Source organism: Siniperca chuatsi, linkage group LG12 (assembly GCF_020085105.1).
Source record: "Siniperca chuatsi isolate FFG_IHB_CAS linkage group LG12, ASM2008510v1, whole genome shotgun sequence".
Lineage (NCBI taxonomy): Eukaryota > Metazoa > Chordata > Actinopteri > Centrarchiformes > Sinipercidae > Siniperca > Siniperca chuatsi.
In genome coordinates this window covers 14623704-14644422 of record NC_058053.1, presented here as the reverse complement: position 1 = coordinate 14644422, position 20719 = coordinate 14623704, and the positions used below count along the sequence as shown (strand labels likewise).

Here is a 20719-nt window from a genome sequence, read left to right as displayed (position 1 = left end):
TTGAGGAAAATGTTATAATCTTTATTCTCACACAGTATTTGGGTCATATCAACAATAGCAGATCTTTTCAAGAGCATGCTTAAAAACACCCCATATGGAGCAAAAAACGGACACTTTCATTCAACAAAAGCTATTAAATATAATTTACAGGGGAGTGAAATCTTCCACCGAAGACAATGATCAAAACACAAGTTGAAAACTTGTCTTCTTGATATGATATAGACAGTGAATTCAAACTCATGAGCTATAACTTCTCCATGGTCCCAAATTAACTTATGAAACTGTATATATATACACAAAAATGTGCTACACAGACCAGCAATGTTAGAAACTATTGTCAGGATGTAAGAAATCAACCACCAAAATAAACAAAATACCCTATAAAAATGCGGCTCACTGTGTACAACTAATGTAGGACTGACTGTATTGCACTAGTGACTTCTACTGTTTAAAATGACTAGGTGTGTTACAACATATTCCTCGTGTCCTCCCTTTTGACATGGTCAAGTGTCTTGTCGTGGCACTTGCTTTTTTTGTTCTGGTGAGTTTTGACATGTTTTGCCAAGTGGTCACTCCTCATGAACCTCTTGCAGCAGTCCGGGCAAACAAAGCGCTTCTCCCCCGTGTGAGTCCTCAGGTGTCTCTGCAGCTCATCCGACCTGGTGAAACTCTTCCCACAGAACAGCCAGTTGCACACAAACGGCCGCTCTCCAGAGTGCCACCTCAGGTGCGCTTTTAGGTGAGAAGTTTTCCCATAAACTTTCCCGCAACCCGGTATGTGACAAATGTGTTGTTTCTTCTTCCCAGGCTCGTCGCTGGACGTGGAGGACTGGCAGTTTGGACACCTGCACCTCCTGCACCGCCTCGCAGTTGCGAGAGGGGACTTTGTGTGCAGCAGAGCCGCGATTTGCGTCTGATATTGCGCAAAGTCCGTATGTCCCAGAACCAAGCCCCTCTGCAGCTGGAAGCGATGGGGACCAAGGGAGGAAGTGTGACTGACATGGTTCCCCTGCTGGAGGCTCCACCACGGAATATCCTCTCCAGGGTTTGGGGACAACTGTCTCTGCTGCTGGTGCACAAGGCCGGAGGGTCCCGTGACAAAACTTGGCATTGCGGGCGGAATGGGAGTTGGGGCTGCGTAACTAACAGCGGGGACGTAGGTGGGAGGGCAGGTGGACTGCAGAGACTGCATGGAGCAAGGTAACATCTTCACGGGGGAGAAGTCATAGGGGTACGAGGGGTCCGCCGGAGGGGTGAGGGGCAGCTCGTGGTGCGAGCTGAAGGAGCTCTGGATGTGCGCAGACAGCTGGGGCTTGGAGGATAGTCCGAAAGTAGCGTTGCTGGCCAGGCTGCTCTGGGGGGTTCCCTCGTTAGTCCACGGGTGAAATAAACGCGAAGGGGAGCCCAGAGTTGGGTCGTAAGGGACCTGGAGGAAATCTGTGGGGTTTGATCCGTGATGATGCCCGATCCGGTTACAAGTGGCAGCCAGGAGAGCCAGCGGAGAGTGCTTACAGTTCTCTGGAGAAGAGTTTGGAGTGCGATCCTGGATAACCGAGACACACATTTTCTATATTACAAGCAATATCTAACACACTTTATGAGGTAAAAACATTTAAAAAAAATGTGCTACGTTTTAATAGCCAACCAAAATATGAAATGGCTCGTCTAAATAGTTTGCATTCATGCTGCTCTAAATCGATCCTGTCGCCTGAATCGTGATGTGACATAAAAGTTGGCGTTATGTTGCAGCAGGAGTCGTTAACACGTAAAACAATTAGCGTTAGTAATTAAATTATATTACACTGGACTATCAAAGTAGCACTTTTATCTTCACTTGGCTATATATAAGAGACTCGTAACCCGAACGTAAATCAACTCGGATGGGTAAGTTTACAAGTTATTGAAGTCGTATAAAGTAAAGAGAAACTTGCGCACAAACCTGAAGAAAAGCCTGGAGTGTTTCATTCCGCAGTACAGCCACTGCTGCCATGGTAAACGTCCTCCTCCCTCTCGATGAAAACAAATAAAAAATAACAGCACTAATTTAGACCAAATATGTGCTTTCGCAGTAAAATATCGTGTCGAGCAGGTCTTCACTCTCCAGTGCTTCCTCTCTCCGAGATATCCTCGGTCTATCTGAAGAGTGAGGGATCACTTCTTAGAATTTGATAAGGACTTTGGTGGGCCGCCAGCCAGTCAGAAATAAGATTTATTACTTTGAAGTTTGCCGCTGCCCAATCATCAAAGAATAGCGGCTCTTTGAGAGGGGAAAGCAAATCCTTTGAATCCACAAAGCTCCTATGGTGTGTTTGTTGGTCTGGATAAAGGAGCTGATTATTAGGGGGGATGGGAAGGGAGGAGATAAAGGCGGGACAATTAATGAAGTAATCACTATGTGGGAAATGTATATACACAAATAATTGGATTTTCTTGATCAAAGACCCCCATGCCGCCTGGAGACCCCGGTATTGGATGCTGTAGTCATCTGATCCTCTTTTTGTAATTAAGGATTTGTAGCAGAACCCTATGTGACAATGTGACATTGTTATCTCTGGAGATCTCCAAGAGCGTTGCCTTGCCTGTTTGATGGAGGAAAGAGACCAAATCAAGTGACTCAACACAAAGTTCTCATCTCTGAAGAATCTGCATCTCTTTTACATTTTTAATTTGAATTACGTTTTCTTTGTTGTTCCTTTGAACTACAACACGGGCATTAAACACTTAATTATGCCCTCTCTGAATTATTTAAATACTTCTTTCTCTTTCGCTCATTTCAATCATTTGTTTTATCAGAACCTTATTCCTGATTTAGATCCCCCCCACCTCTTTGTTGAGCATCAAAAATGTAAGCTTCTGGAGCCTTAGGGTAAATTCCCAGCAGCTAATTCAAATTATAACATGTTACTTAACATGACACAAAAGGGAAACCTCTGTTTTAAATCAGGTGACAAAAGCAGCACTCGAAATGATGACGTCTCAATTATGTTTCCTTGTAAATTTGTCATGTCAATATGTGTGGGGAGGAAGTTCACATTCAGAAAAAGATCTCATGCACTTCATTATCCAAATGAAACAGAGGTATTTTAAACATAAGGGAACTTTAACACAAAGGATAAACTGGCATCATATTTTGTCCTTTTTTGTTTCAGAACATTTAATGAAGGCAAAAATATGCAGTTTCCACAAGATAATATCCAAACTTTAGTGGCAGAGCAGTCGAAATGAAAGTTGTAGTTTTCTATATCAACTCTCTGATCTTTATCTGGCTTCCCTGCAGAAACAATCACTGTCCTCTCAACTAGTTTGGAGCGGCAGATTTTGAATTAGATCTGTTCCTTTGAAGGGATTAATGTTCCCAGTCCTCTCCCACGGCTTTACACACAGTCATGAGGGAAAGGGGGAGTCCTGCTGGGCTGCACTGGAGCCATGTTAAACTACAAAACTGGCTACAGGAGTGGTGTAGTCACACTGTTGACTGAAAAAAAATAGTGGAGATTAACCTCGTTTACATCAAGTTATGGCAGCAGCGAGTGACAAAGTTTATTGTATAGAGTTTATAAAAAATATGCAGAAAACAGGAAGGTCATTGCTTTGCATCCTGAGCAACATTGTATTAAATCTGTTGTTTCCACAGGAGCGTATGTGTGTACGTTTGTAGTAGCTCTTTAATAAGTTACACCTGTTGGAAATCATCTTACAGAAGTCACATTATAAATGGAAGTTTTTTCATGATCAAGAAATATTTGTACCACTTTTTAATAAGGCACCCTTTAGAAACTGTTTATAAGTTATAACTAATTATTTTACTAATGGTTAATAAATCAGTTATAAGCAACTAAGAAGAACAACTTTCAGGTTGCCAAGTTGTGAGAAATCCCCTTTGCTGATGTTTATTCTCCTCCAGGATAACAAGACAACTTGCATTGTCTTTTTATGTTTTTCATTCATCAGTAAAATGGATTTTTTATTTAAAAAAAAAACACTTTATGATGATTTACTGACATACTGCAGACTTGATGGTTCATTAGAAAGTGAGAAGCCCATGAGTATTTATTAATGTTATACCAACATTTATAACTAAATTATTACCAAACAGAAAGGCTAAACATCAGCCAAAGGGAGTTTTTCACAACCTGGCAACCCAAAACTTGCTGTTAAGGGAATCATTTATAAAGCCATTAGTTACTACTTGTGAATTATTTCATTAGTGTACATGTATTCACTTTGTGCATTTTGGTATTAAAGGATTTTGACACAAAACAGGTGAAAAGAGAATTATAAAATGGCCGAATGGTTTATAGATTAGTAAGAACAAGTTTTGGGTTGCCAGGTTGTGAAAAATTCCTTTGACTTTCTATTTGAGTAATTATTTAGTCATAAATGTGGGTAAAATATTAATAAATACTCCCGGGTTTCCCACTTTCCACTAAGCATTCAAGTCTGCAGTATGTTAATAAGTCATTAATAAAGGGTTTTTACACAAATCCCTCTTACTGATGAATTAAAAGGACAAAGTGTCATGCTGAAAGAGGACAAACAGCAGCAACAACATGGCAACCCCAAAGTTGTTCTTATTGATGGCTTATAACTGTTTTATAAAGCACTAGTAAATTATTTATTAACCATTTATAAAGTTGTTAGTTACTACTTATAAACAATTCATAAAGGATGCCTTATTATAAAGTGGTACCAAAATATTTGACCCAGGTTTTTACTTTACTAGTGTACATGTATTCACTTCATGCATTTTGAAATAATGGATTTTGACACAACGGGACTCAAACCGGGTGAAAAAAGAATTACAAAATGGCCGAATGCTGTAAACTCAGTAAACCAGCTGTTACCAGCTAAATGACTGACCAGCTCAGACATCACAGCAGTAAACATTTTTACAGTCTACTCTGAAAATTCGTATTTGTGTAGAAAAGTGCTGTCAGTTAGTGTTTGCTTCCAGGTTTAAATGTCAGATAAATGTCAAATGTTGTAATCTGCTCTGTTATGTCAAACCAGACAACTGTTAAAGTAAAGGGAGAATCCACCCTAAAACTGAATTAACATTTTTCTATGATCCTGAACAGCAGCAATGATTTTGTGGACATTAAAATAGCAGATACTAATTTTGATTTATGGTGGATTTTCACATAAATCAGTTTTACATGTGAGCTGTCATGCTACGCAAAGGCAAATTTCAGCCATATGTCACAACTGCATGAATTTTGTGAACCATCAGCATTACCAAATTATTGATATCTTCCTTTGAGATACTCGGTTCAGCCCTAAATGCGAGTTCTTACATTTTTATGCATCTCAATGGGACTCCAGCTGAGGGACTGATTTGGCTGAGCAGGACTTTGATACAGTTTGTAAGAAATTCATGACTGTGTGCTTGACACAATGTCCAGTCCCTGAGGTAATTTACTTGCTCCAAACCTTTACCGTCTTATGGCCATGCCTCAAGTTTTACAGGGTCACCTCAGCAGTGGTTTGACTAAAAGAAATTTTTCCTGCGGCATTTGATGGGAAAATTAACTTGGAGGAACCCCCACTGCAATAGTTTTCTGCCTGTATACTCAAAGGTTTGAACATGGAATCAGTCTGCACCATTCGTGTATTTCATACAGTACTTTCAAGGATAAAGCAGAGTCGATCGGCAGAAATATTGTTAAGAGGTGGAGACGTGTGTGAAGCTGCATTCAGGCATTAGCAAAATATCTAAAAAGAATATACAGTCTTGCAGTTACAGGAAACAAAACTCAGTTGTTGCATCTAAAAGGCAGGAAACTGAAGCAGGTATTTTTCTACATATATAAAAGTTAGAGAAAACCATAAGTCAGTTTCTGGTGTTCTGGATTTTTGGCTTATACTCCCATTTTGATCCGAAATCTGAATTTCCTGAGTTTAAAACAAAATGAAACATTTTCTAACAATGCAACAGGTGAGTGTCATACCTGTAATGGTTACCAGAGGCAAAACGGCCTCATTAACAGGCTCATTAATTACATATTGGCATTACCTTTTAACTTATAACGTGAAAATGATGGCAGATTTGAGATAATTAAGGATTTTTGTGTTATAACCCTACTGTCCATTGTTCCAAAAAGGCACATTTTTTGAAAGTGTTGTTTAGATCAACAGACATTATGCAAAATTAAACAGAAATAATGTATTGAGCCCATGACAATAATGCCATAACACCATAATGTCATTGTGGTGAGTAAATTATATTTTTTTATTTACCATAATTTATTATGGTAGTTTTGCATAAGATGTGAAAAGAACCATCAATTACCAGTGAACACAAGAAGAAATACACCAACAGTCAATAGTTTAAACACATTTATTTGACTCATAAAATGGCAGTTTACTAGAAATAAATAAAAATTTAAAATAGATATCAAGTGTGTTGCTGAGTTTATTTTGGTTCAGGTCCAGTTCAAAGTTGAAGAAGGCAATCTGCAGAAGAGAGAGAAAAACTGCATTGACAATCCCCAACATGCAGCACACTCAAAGTACTTTTCACTATCGTTGTTCAGTTTTCAATTCACATAATTTTATTTGAATAATTTACTACTTGTGTTGATCCCAAATGGATATGAGAAGGAGGAGCTGCATGTGATCTTGAGCATTTCAAGATAACTGACAGTGAGGACTGTGGAATTGACAGAGTCAGGGGGCAATGCCACAACATGAACCCTTTTTAACTTGCCATATTCTCTGGACAGTTGGAGAGAAAACAGGTTCCACATCTGTCTCATACGAGAGATATCAGAGACTTGGGCATAAGGGTGGGGTGAGGGTGGGTTGGGGTGGGGAGGGTGCATGTGTGAGAGTGAGATTGAGTGTGTGGGAGAAAGAGAGCGGGGGGGGGGTTGGAGGACGGGACGCTCGAGGCTACTGGGTACTTGAGCCGCTATAATGGTGTCTCGTATGAGAAAACATCTGTGAATTTCCTCAGTGATCTACAACAAAGTATAACTCAGAGCAGTCACTCACAAGACCTTTGAAGTTGCTGTCTGACAGAAAGCTGCCATTGTTCGCAGCCCCCAACACACAGAAACTCCAACTTTGGTCTCACTAATTTTCCCTGCAATGCAATACAACTCTTTTTTTTCTCTCTCTCTCTTCTGAGCCTATGAAGCTGGGGATCTCTGCATATTCAAGAGCAAAGAGCAAAGCCTTGGCAATGTGCAGGGTTGGCCCTAGGTCACGTAAGGTGGGACAGGTAATTTTACCTTCTCTCAGCCCACCCTGGATGCGTTAATCTAGCCCTAAAGAGGGAAACTCTCCCCCTTCTATGATGATGTACAAGGTTACAGCCTGCAGTGCTCTCCCAGGAAATATTACAATAAAAAGATCTCTTTTCCAGTCATCATATATACTGTGATGCCATGAACAAAACGATCCTCAGATATTCAGATGTTGTCAGCTTTTAAGAACAGGTGGTTTAGGTTTTTAATCATACTTAAATTTCTAAATATTCGCTCACTTTCGTGACTATTTTCCAGGTGTTACTCCTCCAGAGCACTTGAGCAAGGCACTAAGAGCCGCGACATGCTTCTTGCAACTGTTGGTATGCAATGATGTAATTATGGGAAACATTGTCATCTACGAACGCTTCAACCGTACACAACAAGTTCTTGGCAGTTAGCTCCTTCAAAACATGAAAACAGGAGGAAATAACCCCCAAACAAGCAGGACTGCAAATACTTATTCAGGTTTCTAACTTTCTTTAAACATTACAACAAGATTCCATGTTGTACTTGGCTAAATAGTCTATATAAATGTGTTAATTTTAGTAAATATTTAAATAAAAATGTTCAGAAGGGGAAAGTTACTTTTAGAGAAGCAATTAAAACGTAAGTGAGTGACATAAACTGTATGGAGGAATTTACCTTGATCTTAACACTATGACACAATATGTAAAACACAGAAAAAAATATATATGTGCCTATAAGATGTACCCCATTACATTTGTCAATGAAAGACCCTGTTCCTGTACAAGTATTGTTTTGCCCGTGTCAACCCACTCATTTAGCTTAAAAATAAAAATAAAAATAAAGCAGGTGATCTTAAGGGACATGTAAAAAAAAAAAAAAATACTGCAATTGCACTCTGAAATATGACAGTGAGGGGTTTCCATGGACAACCACATAAATAAGAGAAATCTAGGAGCTGTTGGACAGATTTTAAAACAGTTATACCGGACACTACTTTATTCTGACCTCAATCAAAAGGGCGTTTGGTTGAACACCAGGTGATACGTCTCTGCTCCTTCTGGCAGTGGCAAAAAGACAAGCTTTCTGTATCCCAAACTGAAACAAGGCCGTGGTAATTCTCACACTGTTACCCGTCCAGCGTTTATTCAATGGCAGCTGGTCCCACCATCTGGGAAAGCAGCACCGGGGCAAAACAAAACAGGTTACACCTTTGGCCATGCCAAGTCTGCTAGTGCCCCACTCCGTAGACAAACTGAGAGGCTAATCACAATTTCACGCTCTGATTTGTCAAATCCCATTCCAGCACCGGAGGCAGCAAGAAAACTTTTAAGTCAATAAATTTCATGCCGTACAGGATAACAGCATACTGTTTCTATTGTTCTATGTAAGCCTTTTCTAGCTTTATCCCTCTTTACACGGGGGAAGCAACTAAATGGTTATATCTCTCTTTTTTTTTGCAAATGAATAGGAAGCTGTAATTTTGACCAAAACATTTGGTCACCACCAAGATTAGCAGCCAGGAACAAACTCTTATCTCCTCATGCATGCATTTTATATTCATGCAAATGTTAACAACAAAACAGTGCATAGAGCACCCTCAACAAACTGCAGGTGTGAGGAAGCTGAAACAAAAGCCACTGTAACCCTAATGGCATCCCTTGTCATTAAGAGACCTTTGATGTATGTACTCAACAGACTCTTTTATCTCCTTCTTCCTCTATGCCTCTTACTCTCTCTCTGTCTCTACCGGCTCAACCAGTTTCTTTATTAATGCCGTCTTTGGGGAATGTTCTTTTGCTCAGAGCCCTCAACACACACCTGACATCTGGTTGACGCTGTATGTATGTATGTCGCTTTCTTTGGCACCAATCATTAGCCTCACAATGCGGAGTTTGTAGCTATTCTAGGTGTCTGTTTGTCCCCCTGTTCATGAAGTTGGTGGGAACAAGACCTAGCATTAATTCTTTACTTATACTGTGGTATGCAATCATAATATAGTGGGATATATTCTACTGTGGTGGAAAACACACATCTGGATACCAAAAGCATGTATACTGCATTAAAATAGTATTTGAAAAGACTGCACATGAAATACTAGTATTCAAACTCTCACTTTGAACTCAAAGGATAGAAACAGGACAATGTTGGCCTAATCGTGTTCTCTCTTTGAAGTGAAACATCACTATTAGGTGAAAAGGTAAGTATGCTTCTTTAGAAAATAAAAGCTTTTCATCATTTGTTAAGGCTGCAGCTCGAGCGATTTTCATGAAGGTGGTTTAAAACTTTGGATAACAGTGTTTGGGGGCTGCCTTGGATGGAGCTTTAATGAAAGTGCTGCGCATGAAGCAAATAGCTAAAATGGCAAGAATAACACCAGCAGTAACGTTAGCCACATTAAAGGAGTCCTCTCTCACGCACCAGATGTTGTCAGATTTAATGAGGAAAAACAAGAGGGAGCCGGATTTACGAAGACGTATTAAAGAAAACACAGGTGTCAGGCCTCGAACACTGCGCCTGTCCCTCAGCGTCCCTCCCGCAGACCCGTAAGATGACCAGGAGTCCAAGCAAACACAGGAGCTTCAGTTCATTAGGTCAGAACATCTCTCATGAGAGTGACGACAGTATTTCATAACATATGCCTTTTGCAACACATAATCAGCTAACCAAGGCAATTACGTACACACCTCCGCTCACCTCTTCTCATATGCTAAAGCAGGCAATCAGCCAGGGAGTTAATTTGGCAGAGAAAAACAGGGGAAGAAACACCCACTCTGGAACCATTTGTCACCACAGTCCAACCTTGTTATTCAAACTAGTGAGCCTATTTGAAATTCCTCTCCGTGGTAAAAACAGGGCCAAAATAATCAAGGGAGCATGATCACACTTAATTGATTCAGTGTACTTTTAAGATGCACTACAGGGTGCTGGGGTGACCTATTTCAGACTGCTCTTCAGAGGAGCCAACTATCCCAGCAAGGGAGTAATGCACAACGAAGATTTTAATTATTGCAGGATCTGTGGCTACGACCGGAGGTGAAATGCTTATGAACTAACTGTGACACCACATTATAACACTGCCAGTGGTCTGGGTATTACTCTTCGAGTCAAATATGACAATAAATCTAAAAGACTACGAGTTTATTATTGATGCAGCTTACTTCTGCGAGCTAATTTGATCATGGAAACTGCTGATTTCTTTTTTTTAAAGAAACAGTCATCCACAGATAATTGGAACCAAATCGCAAACAACCAAAGGATTTATTGACATGACAAAATGACATAAACACATTTTTTAGATAAACACAGTCTTGTAGATGCAGTGGTGGAATGTAACTAAGTCAAGTACAGTGCTTGAGTACAAATTTTGGGTACTTGAGTATTTCCATTTTATGCTACTTAATACTTCTGCTTCACTACAGTTCAAACGGAAATATTGTACTTTTTAATCAACTACATGTATTTCACAGCTGTAGTTAGCAGTTCCTTTGTAGATAAAGTTGTGATATACAAAACCTATAATGAGCAATATAAAATAGAATGCATTGTTATAGATTAAACTACCCAACAGTATATAAATTGACATTAGACCCACCTCAACTAACTGATACAGAAAACACTGCTTACACATTCATGCATCAGTAATAATAATCCAATAATGAGTAGATAATAATGTAACAATGACAGGAGCCATTTTCTGCATAAAAATCTAGTCTACAAGCACTGTGGCTGTTCAACACAGCAAACAGCATAGTTATGGTTGGAAAATGACAGGGTTAAAACCACAGTGTTGTCAAGTGACAAAACCAGAGGACTTGAAACCATGTTTCATCTTAGATTTCACTCGCAGCGTGTTGTAATTACATAAAATTGTAGAAGGAGGCATCTAAAGAAATGTCTTATATTTCACATGCTTAAAAAAAGCAGAAATAACACATATAACCAGTGCTGTTTAGGTGATGAGTCAGTCCTCAGTGTCTCAACCTGAGTCTGACCCTCACAGTATTCAGCAGTGGGGTTTAATGAACACTTTGGGCCTCTTTAAACCCACCAGGATTCCCGTGAACCTGAACCTAAGTGAAGCCAGTCTCGCTATCTAGGCAGAGCTCTAATGTTTTCCCCACTGAGTATAAGGAGGATGAGATCCTCAGTCATACCACCCTACTCTTCCTATTAAGATCAAAATCTCCTCTCAGGCCCTCGGGTGTCAACAAAGGGAGATGCAGTAAATGATATGCAAATTGAAAAGAAAAAAAAAGCTCTACAAATCAACTCGCCAGCCCTGCATTTCCGACACTTCACATCTTAAAAGAAAATTCCTGTATTTAGGGTGAAATTCAAAGTGAGGTCTAGCTCTGCCTGTGTGAGGCTATGTGTGGTGATTCCAGCACTCAAGACAGCACAAAGCCCCTCTAACTACAGGCAGCTCGCTGTGGGAGAACTTGCAGAGAGAGTTTCGGGTTTCAGAGGGATTTGTCTCTGGATCCGTCTTAGACAATAGATATAATGCTCAAAAATAGGTAGATTTTTCCAAGTCAGGTTAACACCACTGAGTTTAGAAACACGCTGCCTGCGAGATGAGGGGCTCCTTAGAGTAGATGTGGAGCAATGCTAAAACAATCATAGGTCAATCAACTGACAAAATATATTATAAAAATAATCAATGACCATTTTAATTTTAAGAAACTAACTGTTTTTGTTGTCATTCATTGAGATAAAACGTCAAACATCTGATGGTTAAAGCTTTGTTGTTTGCTTTTCTTCAGTTTATAGCATAAATTATGGAATTTTTGACTGATGGTCAAACATGCTGTCAAAAGAAACAATCTGAAGACATTTCTTTTGTCTCCGGCATTTGTCATTATTTTTAACATTTCATAGACTAAAGAATCAATCAATAAAATAATTAGTAGATACATGGATAATAAGAATAACCTCATATTGCAGCCCTGGTATAGAGCTTTGACATCTGACATAACAGCATTAAAACTACAAATGGATGCTCAGCATTTAAATGTTTCATTGTGACTTTGCAAACTGTTTCTTATTAATGAAGTCTCCCCGCCTAGCGCACCACATGATGATGTATTCTTTGTGTTACGTGTATTGTCATTAATTTATTTACTGATGCAACATCTGTACCATTTCACAGCAGTTTGTAAGCTGAATAATAATTTCTTATTTAGTGCAGGATTTAAGACCATAATAAAATTACAAATTTTTACCACATTGAGAGGCACAATAGCAGCAAGTTAAGTACAGGAATAGAAAAAAAGTTCGATAACATGCAGGAAAGCGTCTGGAGCTCTAACTATAATCAAGCATTTTGGCAATAAAACCTAAGCTAAAATGAAGGGACTGTGGTGGCTTACTCCACGGAAAATAGCACAATGCTTATAGAAAACTGTTGTAATAATGTCACTGATGAGTAAGTGGTTCCTGTAAACATTTTCCGACCACTTTGGATTAACAGCTGAGGGCATCGCCTGTACAGGTCGCTTATTCTGCACTGCTGCTACTTGCTCCACATACCACAGCACATCCAACACTGAGGATGTTCTTTGGAGTGTCTGTCTACATGTCTGGTGTGTCTGTCTTACCGGTTGACATGGTTGTAAGGCTCAGCTCTGACTGACGAGAGGCCCGCTAGAAAGGGTGGGAGGGGGGAGCGGTCGCGTACTCTTCCTCAGGGATCGACTCCACAGTTGACAGTAATTTGTAGTACTCATCTTCTCCATCCAGCACTTTGATTTGACTGTGATGGGAAAGAAGACGAAAAAGTGGTGAGTAACTAGTTTTTCACATCAAGACTGCTCTGTATCCCAGACATTTAGAATAAAACAATATTTGCAGATACAGCGATGAGGCGCATGCGTTGTCTTATACTGAGCTGAACCAGGATGTAATTTATAGTACAAATACAAGTCAGACCTTCAACAATTAAAATTAGCATGCTGACAAAGCCTTAATATGTAACCCCCTCTCTAATGACGCAGAGCAACTGCTCATAAAAAGCTTGTTATTTTCGGCTCTCCATTTACATTAAAAGAAAACAACTCCATTTCTGGATTCTCCTATTCCACAAAGGGCCTGCTCTGTTTAGAGTTGCTGTAAGTAGGAAAGCAGTTATTTACCCAAGTTTTCTCGGCTTCCTCTTGCTCCCCTGGTAATCCAGAGTTCTCTGAGGAAAGGGCCAAGAGCACACAGTCAAAAGATGAGCAGAGAGTCATTAATTTTTAATTCAAAGTGATTTTGTGTTGAATGCGAGCAGATGCTGATAATATCAGAAGTCACAGCATAATTTTTTCTGATCAAAGGGCTCAAGTGAGTCTGATGAAGCATGCATCTTGCTCAGCTTTGATAAACCACATCAATTATTCACCGTGAAGGCAGACATCCTGACATGAAAGCAACAGATAAAGAGCATAAGCACATGTTCAAGACAAGAGGCAGAGAAGCGTGGGGGTGGGGCTCCAGGGTCTGGCACAGGTAGGTTTAATTGTATTATCATGTGGAACCAAAGTCAGACAAAGGCCTTTATCGGCACTTTGAACTCACATTTAGCTGGTTGTAGTACAGGTTGTCTTCAGGGCTGTTGAGCAGCTTGGGCTGCTGGCCCCGCCGGCGAGGAGTTCTCTGCTGCAGCTTCAACACTGGACCTGCAACAGAGGAAAAATGAGGGCAGTGATCCAACCAAGCAAAACAACAACAAGCACCATGATACTGATGGCGATGACAGCATCAGTAAACAGATTCTGCTCTCGACTTTATAAAATCTGCACCCTCGTGTGACAAAGTGGCAGAAACATTTTACATTTACTCTGGTTTAGGTTTAAGATTATGTAATTTAATCGATGAGCTGACTCAATAACAGCTTAACATTACACAAATCCACACATATAAACCACATCTAATTATATCTCTCCTCACAGGTGCACATCAGACTTTGCTAAACAGCTACAATGAAAGAGGCAGAGGTGAGACTGTGGTGTGTGGTATTGGATACACTTCTGACTATTCAAGCATTTTCACTTTGCTGTGACCAAACTCCACAAACCGAGAGAAAAGTAATTCTTGAATGTGTTTACACTGAGGCTCAGATCAGATCTTGCCATTCTGTCACCCTAGAAACGAGTAAAAACTAATGTAGTGCCAGTTATAATATACGCATGACAGCTGTGACCATCTTGACAAATGATGTTTTTAGTTTAAGTGTGTTTCTAGGACAGAAAACACCTCTATGTTTAAGAAGTTACTACAATCATTTGTTAACAGTCCTGGAAAAATGAACATTGTGACTACAGAGTGACGACACTGAAAAAGTGCTGATAATTATATAATTATTATATTTCAGTCAAGTCGAGTATTTTTGTATTTCTTTTTAACGCATCAAACATTTGTCTCAGTGAGGAGTTAAACATTGATGTATCTTATAATTAAAGAAATAGTTAGTATAGTGCTGTGGTGGGAGGCTTGTCTCCTGATGCAAAGTCTAATGAGGAAGGTTGAAGAGAGTTGAAGACAGTTTTCTGGAATACATGAGCAAGAGTAGAGCCTTCAATTAGCCATAAAGAATACTGTTGGTTTGGAACTAATTATTTGCCAACACAACAAGATCGGTGTCAAGTAGCAGGTTGTAATGTATTGCAACTGAAATTAGCCAAGATGTCAAAGGAACTAATGAGAGAAGTACAACCACTGCACAATAGTAAAATGCAGTCAATAATCCAAAATAAAATAAGGGTTTGCTGAATATAACCTGGAATAGTTGGACATTTTGGGAATTACGCTTATTACAGTCAGATGAGAAGATCTAATATCTGTCATTTAAATATGAACCTACAGCCAGCTGACAGTTAGCTTAGCTTAACATAAAGACTGGAAACAGGGGTAAACAGCTAGCATGGCTCTGTCCAAAGGTAAAAAACAACAACAAATAAATAGTCTACCAGCACCTATAAAGCTCACAAATAAACACGTTGCCACAACTTGTCGTTTTTACACATCGGTTTTTGTATCAATTAATAGTTAATAGTTAATAGTGAGCTTTAGAGGTGCTGGTATGTGGATTTTGTTGTCTTTGACAGAACCAGGCTAGCTGTTTCCCCCTGTTTCCAGTCTTTATGCTAACCTAAGCTAACCGGCAAGAAAGCAAATAAGCGTATTTAGCAAAATGTCGAACTATTCCTTTAAACAATCCATTCACCTAAATCAAAATGGAAGTGTAATGAATTTGATTTGTGATGATTTGGATGAATTGACCCTTTAAAGTGAAGTGACAACCATAAAAAGGCCTATAAAAAGTACATTTCCACCATGCACACTTGGACAAGGACCTGGTAAAAATCCTACACTGACTCAGCAGATCTGCAGGACTCTAAGATGTAGATGTTCACCCTCCTACTTCCTACTGAAACCAGTGACACAAATGTGAGCCGTGGCTAATCTGTTTAACAGAGGAAGAAGTCATTTACACATTCAGATTCCCGCCCATTGAATGACTTCTTCTCTACTCTCTGATGCTGCTGCTTCTTTTCCAGGAGATGACCGAATCCTTGGCAGCGTAAAGTTGTTTTCCCTGATTGTTCAAAACAGTGTACTGACGAATGAATTATTCATTGCACCACAGAAAGTGAAATGTTACTGACGACTTACTAAAGATGACGAGCTATGTGATAACCTGATTATTCAAACATGAGACAATTATGAAGGCTTATTACATTCTTCTACAAGAGAACACTCAGGGTTTCAAAATGTTTAGGTTACAAAAGTGTGTTTTAAAGCCGGGACACCTTTACAAGGAAGCATCTATATTTAATGTCAGATAACGTTTCATCTTCTTTGCCTACAATTCGGTTGAGACAGGAAATTTCTTCATCATCTCTTGCTACCTCGGCTTCTCTACCTTGACTAAAGCTGCATTTGCTTTTTCCATCTTAACACTACTTTGTACTCACTTTGAACAGACCTCATCACATCTCAATCCTATACATCAAAGAGCAAGCTTCCCCCCTCCACCCCCCATCTTTCCTCGGCTTTCTTGATGTTATTCAAACCAGCACAGGTTTACTAAAGTCACACTTTGTAAATGCCCAGAAAGTTCCTGTCAGTTCTGAGGTATTAGCTAACTTTTACCGTGAATCTTATCTGTCCGTGCCTCAGAGGTGCTAACCGTCCACTGTGTGAATCCTTGTCACCCCTGAGTATTTGAGGATATTTAGATGGATCTCATGTACTGAGGAAAATAGCTGTGAAAAAAAAACCCCAGGTGTGTTTATTTCTTCTAAACAAGTAGCTTGGTTTGGCTGCATCAAAAGTGCTTTGGTTTAAATATTACACTGAGATTACATTGCTGCATAGCTTTGTGAAACCTGAAAGAGCTTCTCTATCTACATGACATGTGGTGAAAAGAAAATAATCTGGCACAAATAAAAAGTTACATTTTAGTTAAACAATGTTTGTATGTAGGACAGTGTTCTGCTAATGATACAGAAATGGATTTGATAAGCAAATGTTTTATTCCCCTGAAATTGCATCAAAGCACTCAATCACAAATAATGAATCCTAACGTCCTTCAACGAAGTTTCAAAATTGAATCATATTGTGAAATAGAATGCATGGTCTGTTTATGTGTTTGCAACAAACATATGTTTTGTTTATCTTAAAAAACAGCAACTCCACAATATAAAAAAGTGAAGCACTGACTCTTAACTGCTTTCATTGCAGGCATGACAGTAACTGAGTCCCTGTTTGCTTCAGACCTTCCACTGTAGCTAAAAGACAAGATCTGCTGCAGAGCTGAACGATTCAGTTGTCATATCGAAATTGCAATTGGAAAGAGTGCAATTTTCAAACCACAAGTGCCGCAATCTTAATCCTAGCTAAAATCCTTTCTAACTGTGTCTTAAAAAGTGTAGCACGTGAAAGTTAAACCTGGCCACTGTTGATTTCACCGGCTATAATGACAACTGTTAATTCTGTGAGTTGGCCAAATAGCAAAAAAGAAGTCTTGGTTGTTGCCAGATTAATACGCTCTCTGCAAGTTGGTGTCTGTACACGTTAGTTAAAAATGGTTTTGTGAAAGAAGAAACATCACTCCGTATAATTTTTAGCCACGCTAGCAGCATCACTCTAGGGATAGTAAAGTCGGTGGGTCGGCCGGCCCACCACTTTGGTCCAGACTGAAATATCTCAACAACTACTGGATGGATTGCCATGAATTTTGGTGCACACGTTCATGTTCCCCTCAAGATGAATTGTAATAAATTGGTGATCCTGACTTTTCATTTAGCGCCATCATCAGGTCAAAATTTTAATTTGTTCATTACTTTGGTTTATGACCAAATACTTGCAAAACTAATACCATTCCCATTAGCCGCGATTTGTGTTTAGTGCTACTAAGCAAATATTATCATGCTAACATGCTAAACTAAGATGGTAAACATTGTACCTGCTAAACATCAGCATGTTAGCATTATCAGTGTGAGCATGTTAACATGCTCACAAAGACAATGCTCTCGTTAGCATTTAGCTCAAAGCAAAAATGTAATACTATGTAATACAAGCCTGTAGTCAAGGCTATAGAAAATAGTTGCATTTTAAAATCACAATTGTTGATTTTGATTGTTGAAACCTGTCAACTGTTGGTTGAGAAAATCTCAATTACATGTTTTCCTAAAATCGCTCAGCAGCTGGATCTAGCGCTGCAGATCTGGAGCCGAAAACACGACACACGGGGGTTCAGCATCAGCATCAGCATTTATCCATCCTGACCTGCAGCGATTAGAGCGCGTAGCAGATCAGAGGATGGGTCAGGCCTGCAATCTCTGTGCCTCTGTTTGGGAAATCACTGCCATTTGATCCAGGCCAGCCCCAGAGGAATGCTGCTCCTGCAGATATATTACAGGCAAGGAGGCTGCCAAACTGGCTTCTGGCATGGGAGCGCGGCTTGGACATGGGCAGGCAGAGCTGGGAAGGGGTCAGGCAGTGGCTCACACCGGGGGTTTGCTAAATGATCGTGGGTAATGTCTGCTGTTTGGGGTGGGGAGAAATAACGGTCGACTGGGAATACAGAGGCAGCGCGGTTCATACAATATTGATTTCTCTGTATCAAAAGAAAGCCAAGCAGAGGTTGCGCTTATTGGTGAGAGACTTACATATTGTACATGTTTGCTTCTTGAGATAAAAAGGGCTGGAATTCTTTTTGAGATAGGTATTTCTTTAATTTTCAAAGAGCAGCAGATGACTCGTATTAGATCTCTAAATACCACATTGAAATCCCTTGAAAAACAGAATGCTTCTCAGAAACAACATAAAAGAGCTGCTAAAAGGGATTTTTAGTGGAATAAATTAGAGATGTATCGATTTACTCCCCAAACCACGTGCTGTAATCACCTGACTTCTCCCAGACCACAGAGAACCACTTGGGCTTTGTTTATTCAGATGGAGGGAGCAGAGGCACCAAAAGGCATGGATTATAAGGAAAAATCATCAGCAGGGGCCTTTGATGTCTAAATGAGGCATATGCAACCCAGACCCTTCTCTTTACCTCACAACCGCTTCTTCTCACACACACACACACACAGGCATATGGGTACATAAACACAGACACATGCATACAAACTTGTGTACACACAGACACATGCATACAAACTTGTGTACACACAGACACATGCCTGCATGCACACTCACACAGACATTATTGCTTATTTGCAAACAAAGACTCCAAACAGATATCTGAAGTTGAAGAGGATTTTCAGAACTTTTCAGCTTTTTCAGCAGAGATTTATTACCGCTCTTGTCATTTTGGATATCATAGTAACTCATCTGCTTTAAATTATAAGACAAACTGATCAAGTCCTGCAGATAATGCTGAAAAAGAGTAGTTCCTGCATCTGTTTTCACTAATGCAAGCAGAGGATGTTGTTACTTGCAACCAATTTTTCACACTGAAATCAATCATTTCCCCTGACAGCAGATTTGGAACTTTGACTCCTAAAGAAATGTTTGCGTGGAGGAAAAATCTCTGAACTTTCTAGAAGTCAATCATTTGTCAGAGACATAATACATGTAATTTATAACTGTGACCTAGCAGGATGAGTAAAAAGTAAGTAGTGAGGAGGGAGACAAGAATGACAAGGAAACCAGGCCAAAAATAGATTAAATATGCAAATGAATGGCATTAAGCTTTTTCCCTCCTGATTGGCAGGATGCCTAGTAATTTTATTAGATAAAATATGGTTTATTTAACTATATAAAACTGTATTTTGTCAACAACAATAACAAACTAATATGGTTTTGTGTTTGGAAAAACTTTGTTAAACTACATCAAATGAGTCAATCTACATGCAAAATTACAGAGAACTTGGAGTACCATTTTCCACCTTGATTTTACGTCTGAGGAGATTATTCTGTTGGAATTGTGATGATGAGTAGTTTGGAAGTACATCCTGTTAACTACTCCCACTGACATTAAGAGGATTACGTAGGTAGCGTCAGACAGAGGCAACTCCTTCCGTTAAGTTGAGTCTTTCCTATCCCTTCCAAATCTCTGCTGCCGCTACGTCGAGCCTGTAATTTGCCTAAAACTGAAGGCATCCGGTTGAGGCGCTGCGATATGTGGAGACAGACAGATCAATCAAAAGGCTGAGAGACAGCGAGAGGGTGGGAGCGTATTTGTCTAGAGAACATGGAGAGGGTGGATCATTTGTCTGGCAGATGCATGTTGATATGGTGATGCTTCTGCTGCTTTGAAGGTGGTGGTGGTGGTGGTGGTGGGTTGTGAAGCAGCACCTGGTGGCTGCAAACCTTGTGGGAGGACATGTGGGAAGATATTTAAGAGCTGAGGGAGGGAGCGAGAAGAGAGGAAAGTGAGATGTACTGGTGAGTGTGGGTTTGACCTCAGTGTGGGTAAAACAACACCCACATTTCCAATGAGCTCTCCCAGCTGCAGCTATAAAGCGCAGAGAGAGCTCGGGGTGACAAACAAAATCAATTCTTATTGATTATACCATGTTATGCACTGAGAGGACATAACTATAACCAATAAGTAAACATGAACTTCAACTATTCCTCACACCCTTTTCATTTTTCTCTTTTCTCATTACTTCAAACAACCAGGTTAACTATCTTCCAAGGCACAGAGGTAATTGGTCCTGTTTTGTGGCTCCACTTTATCACTGTCTCTCTCTTGACATGTATGTTTACCACAACTATAATCTTCAAAAAGCCTGTTAACATAAGTAGCTCAGCTTTCATAAACCATAAAGTCAGCTCTGACTGATCCTCAGCACCATCCTGTTTACCACGCTGAGGAGCATAAGCAGCACTCTGATCATATCTGCTGCTTGCTAGCAAAAGGCTTTCTTTCTGCACACGCCTCTGTGACTCATTTCCAAACATGTTGTATTAATATTCAGGCTAGGGAGACAGGTGACGAGAGGTGACATCGCCTTGAGTGTGCAGCTTACACGACTACACTGTGTATGTGTAACTTTTTCCACTGA

General features: G+C 39.8%; 2 protein-coding genes across 2 annotated transcripts in view; both read right to left on the bottom strand.

The window, feature by feature from the left end:
- Positions 1 to 2580, bottom strand: sp5a (Sp5 transcription factor a). The gene is made up of 2 exons (XM_044215563.1): positions 1940 to 2580; positions 1 to 1543 (listed from the first exon to the last, which is right to left on the bottom strand). The coding sequence occupies exons 1-2, from the start codon at positions 1988 to 1990 to the stop codon at positions 467 to 469; spliced, it is 1128 nt and encodes a 375-aa protein (XP_044071498.1). The 5' UTR covers positions 1991 to 2580; the 3' UTR covers positions 1 to 466.
- Positions 2581 to 10445: 7865 nt separating this feature from the next.
- Positions 10446 to 20719, bottom strand: part of myo3b (myosin IIIB) — a 62185-nt gene continuing 51911 nt past the window's right edge. The window contains 4 exon segments of the mRNA XM_044215559.1: positions 10446 to 12880; positions 12882 to 12969; positions 13349 to 13395; positions 13773 to 13873. Coding sequence (XP_044071494.1) covers positions 12836 to 12880; positions 12882 to 12969; positions 13349 to 13395; positions 13773 to 13873 — 281 coding nt within the window. The 3' untranslated portion in view covers positions 10446 to 12835.

Bases quoted from the DNA above. Each gene is read 5' to 3' on its own strand.
- sp5a (XM_044215563.1), bottom strand. From the start codon at position 1,990: ATGGCAGCAGTGGCTGTACTGCGGAATGAAACACTCCAGGCTTTTCTT. The intron at 1,544-1,939 runs GTTTGTGCGCAA...TCGGTTATCCAG, and splicing joins CACTCCAGGCTTTTCTTCAG to GATCGCACTCCAAACTCTTC.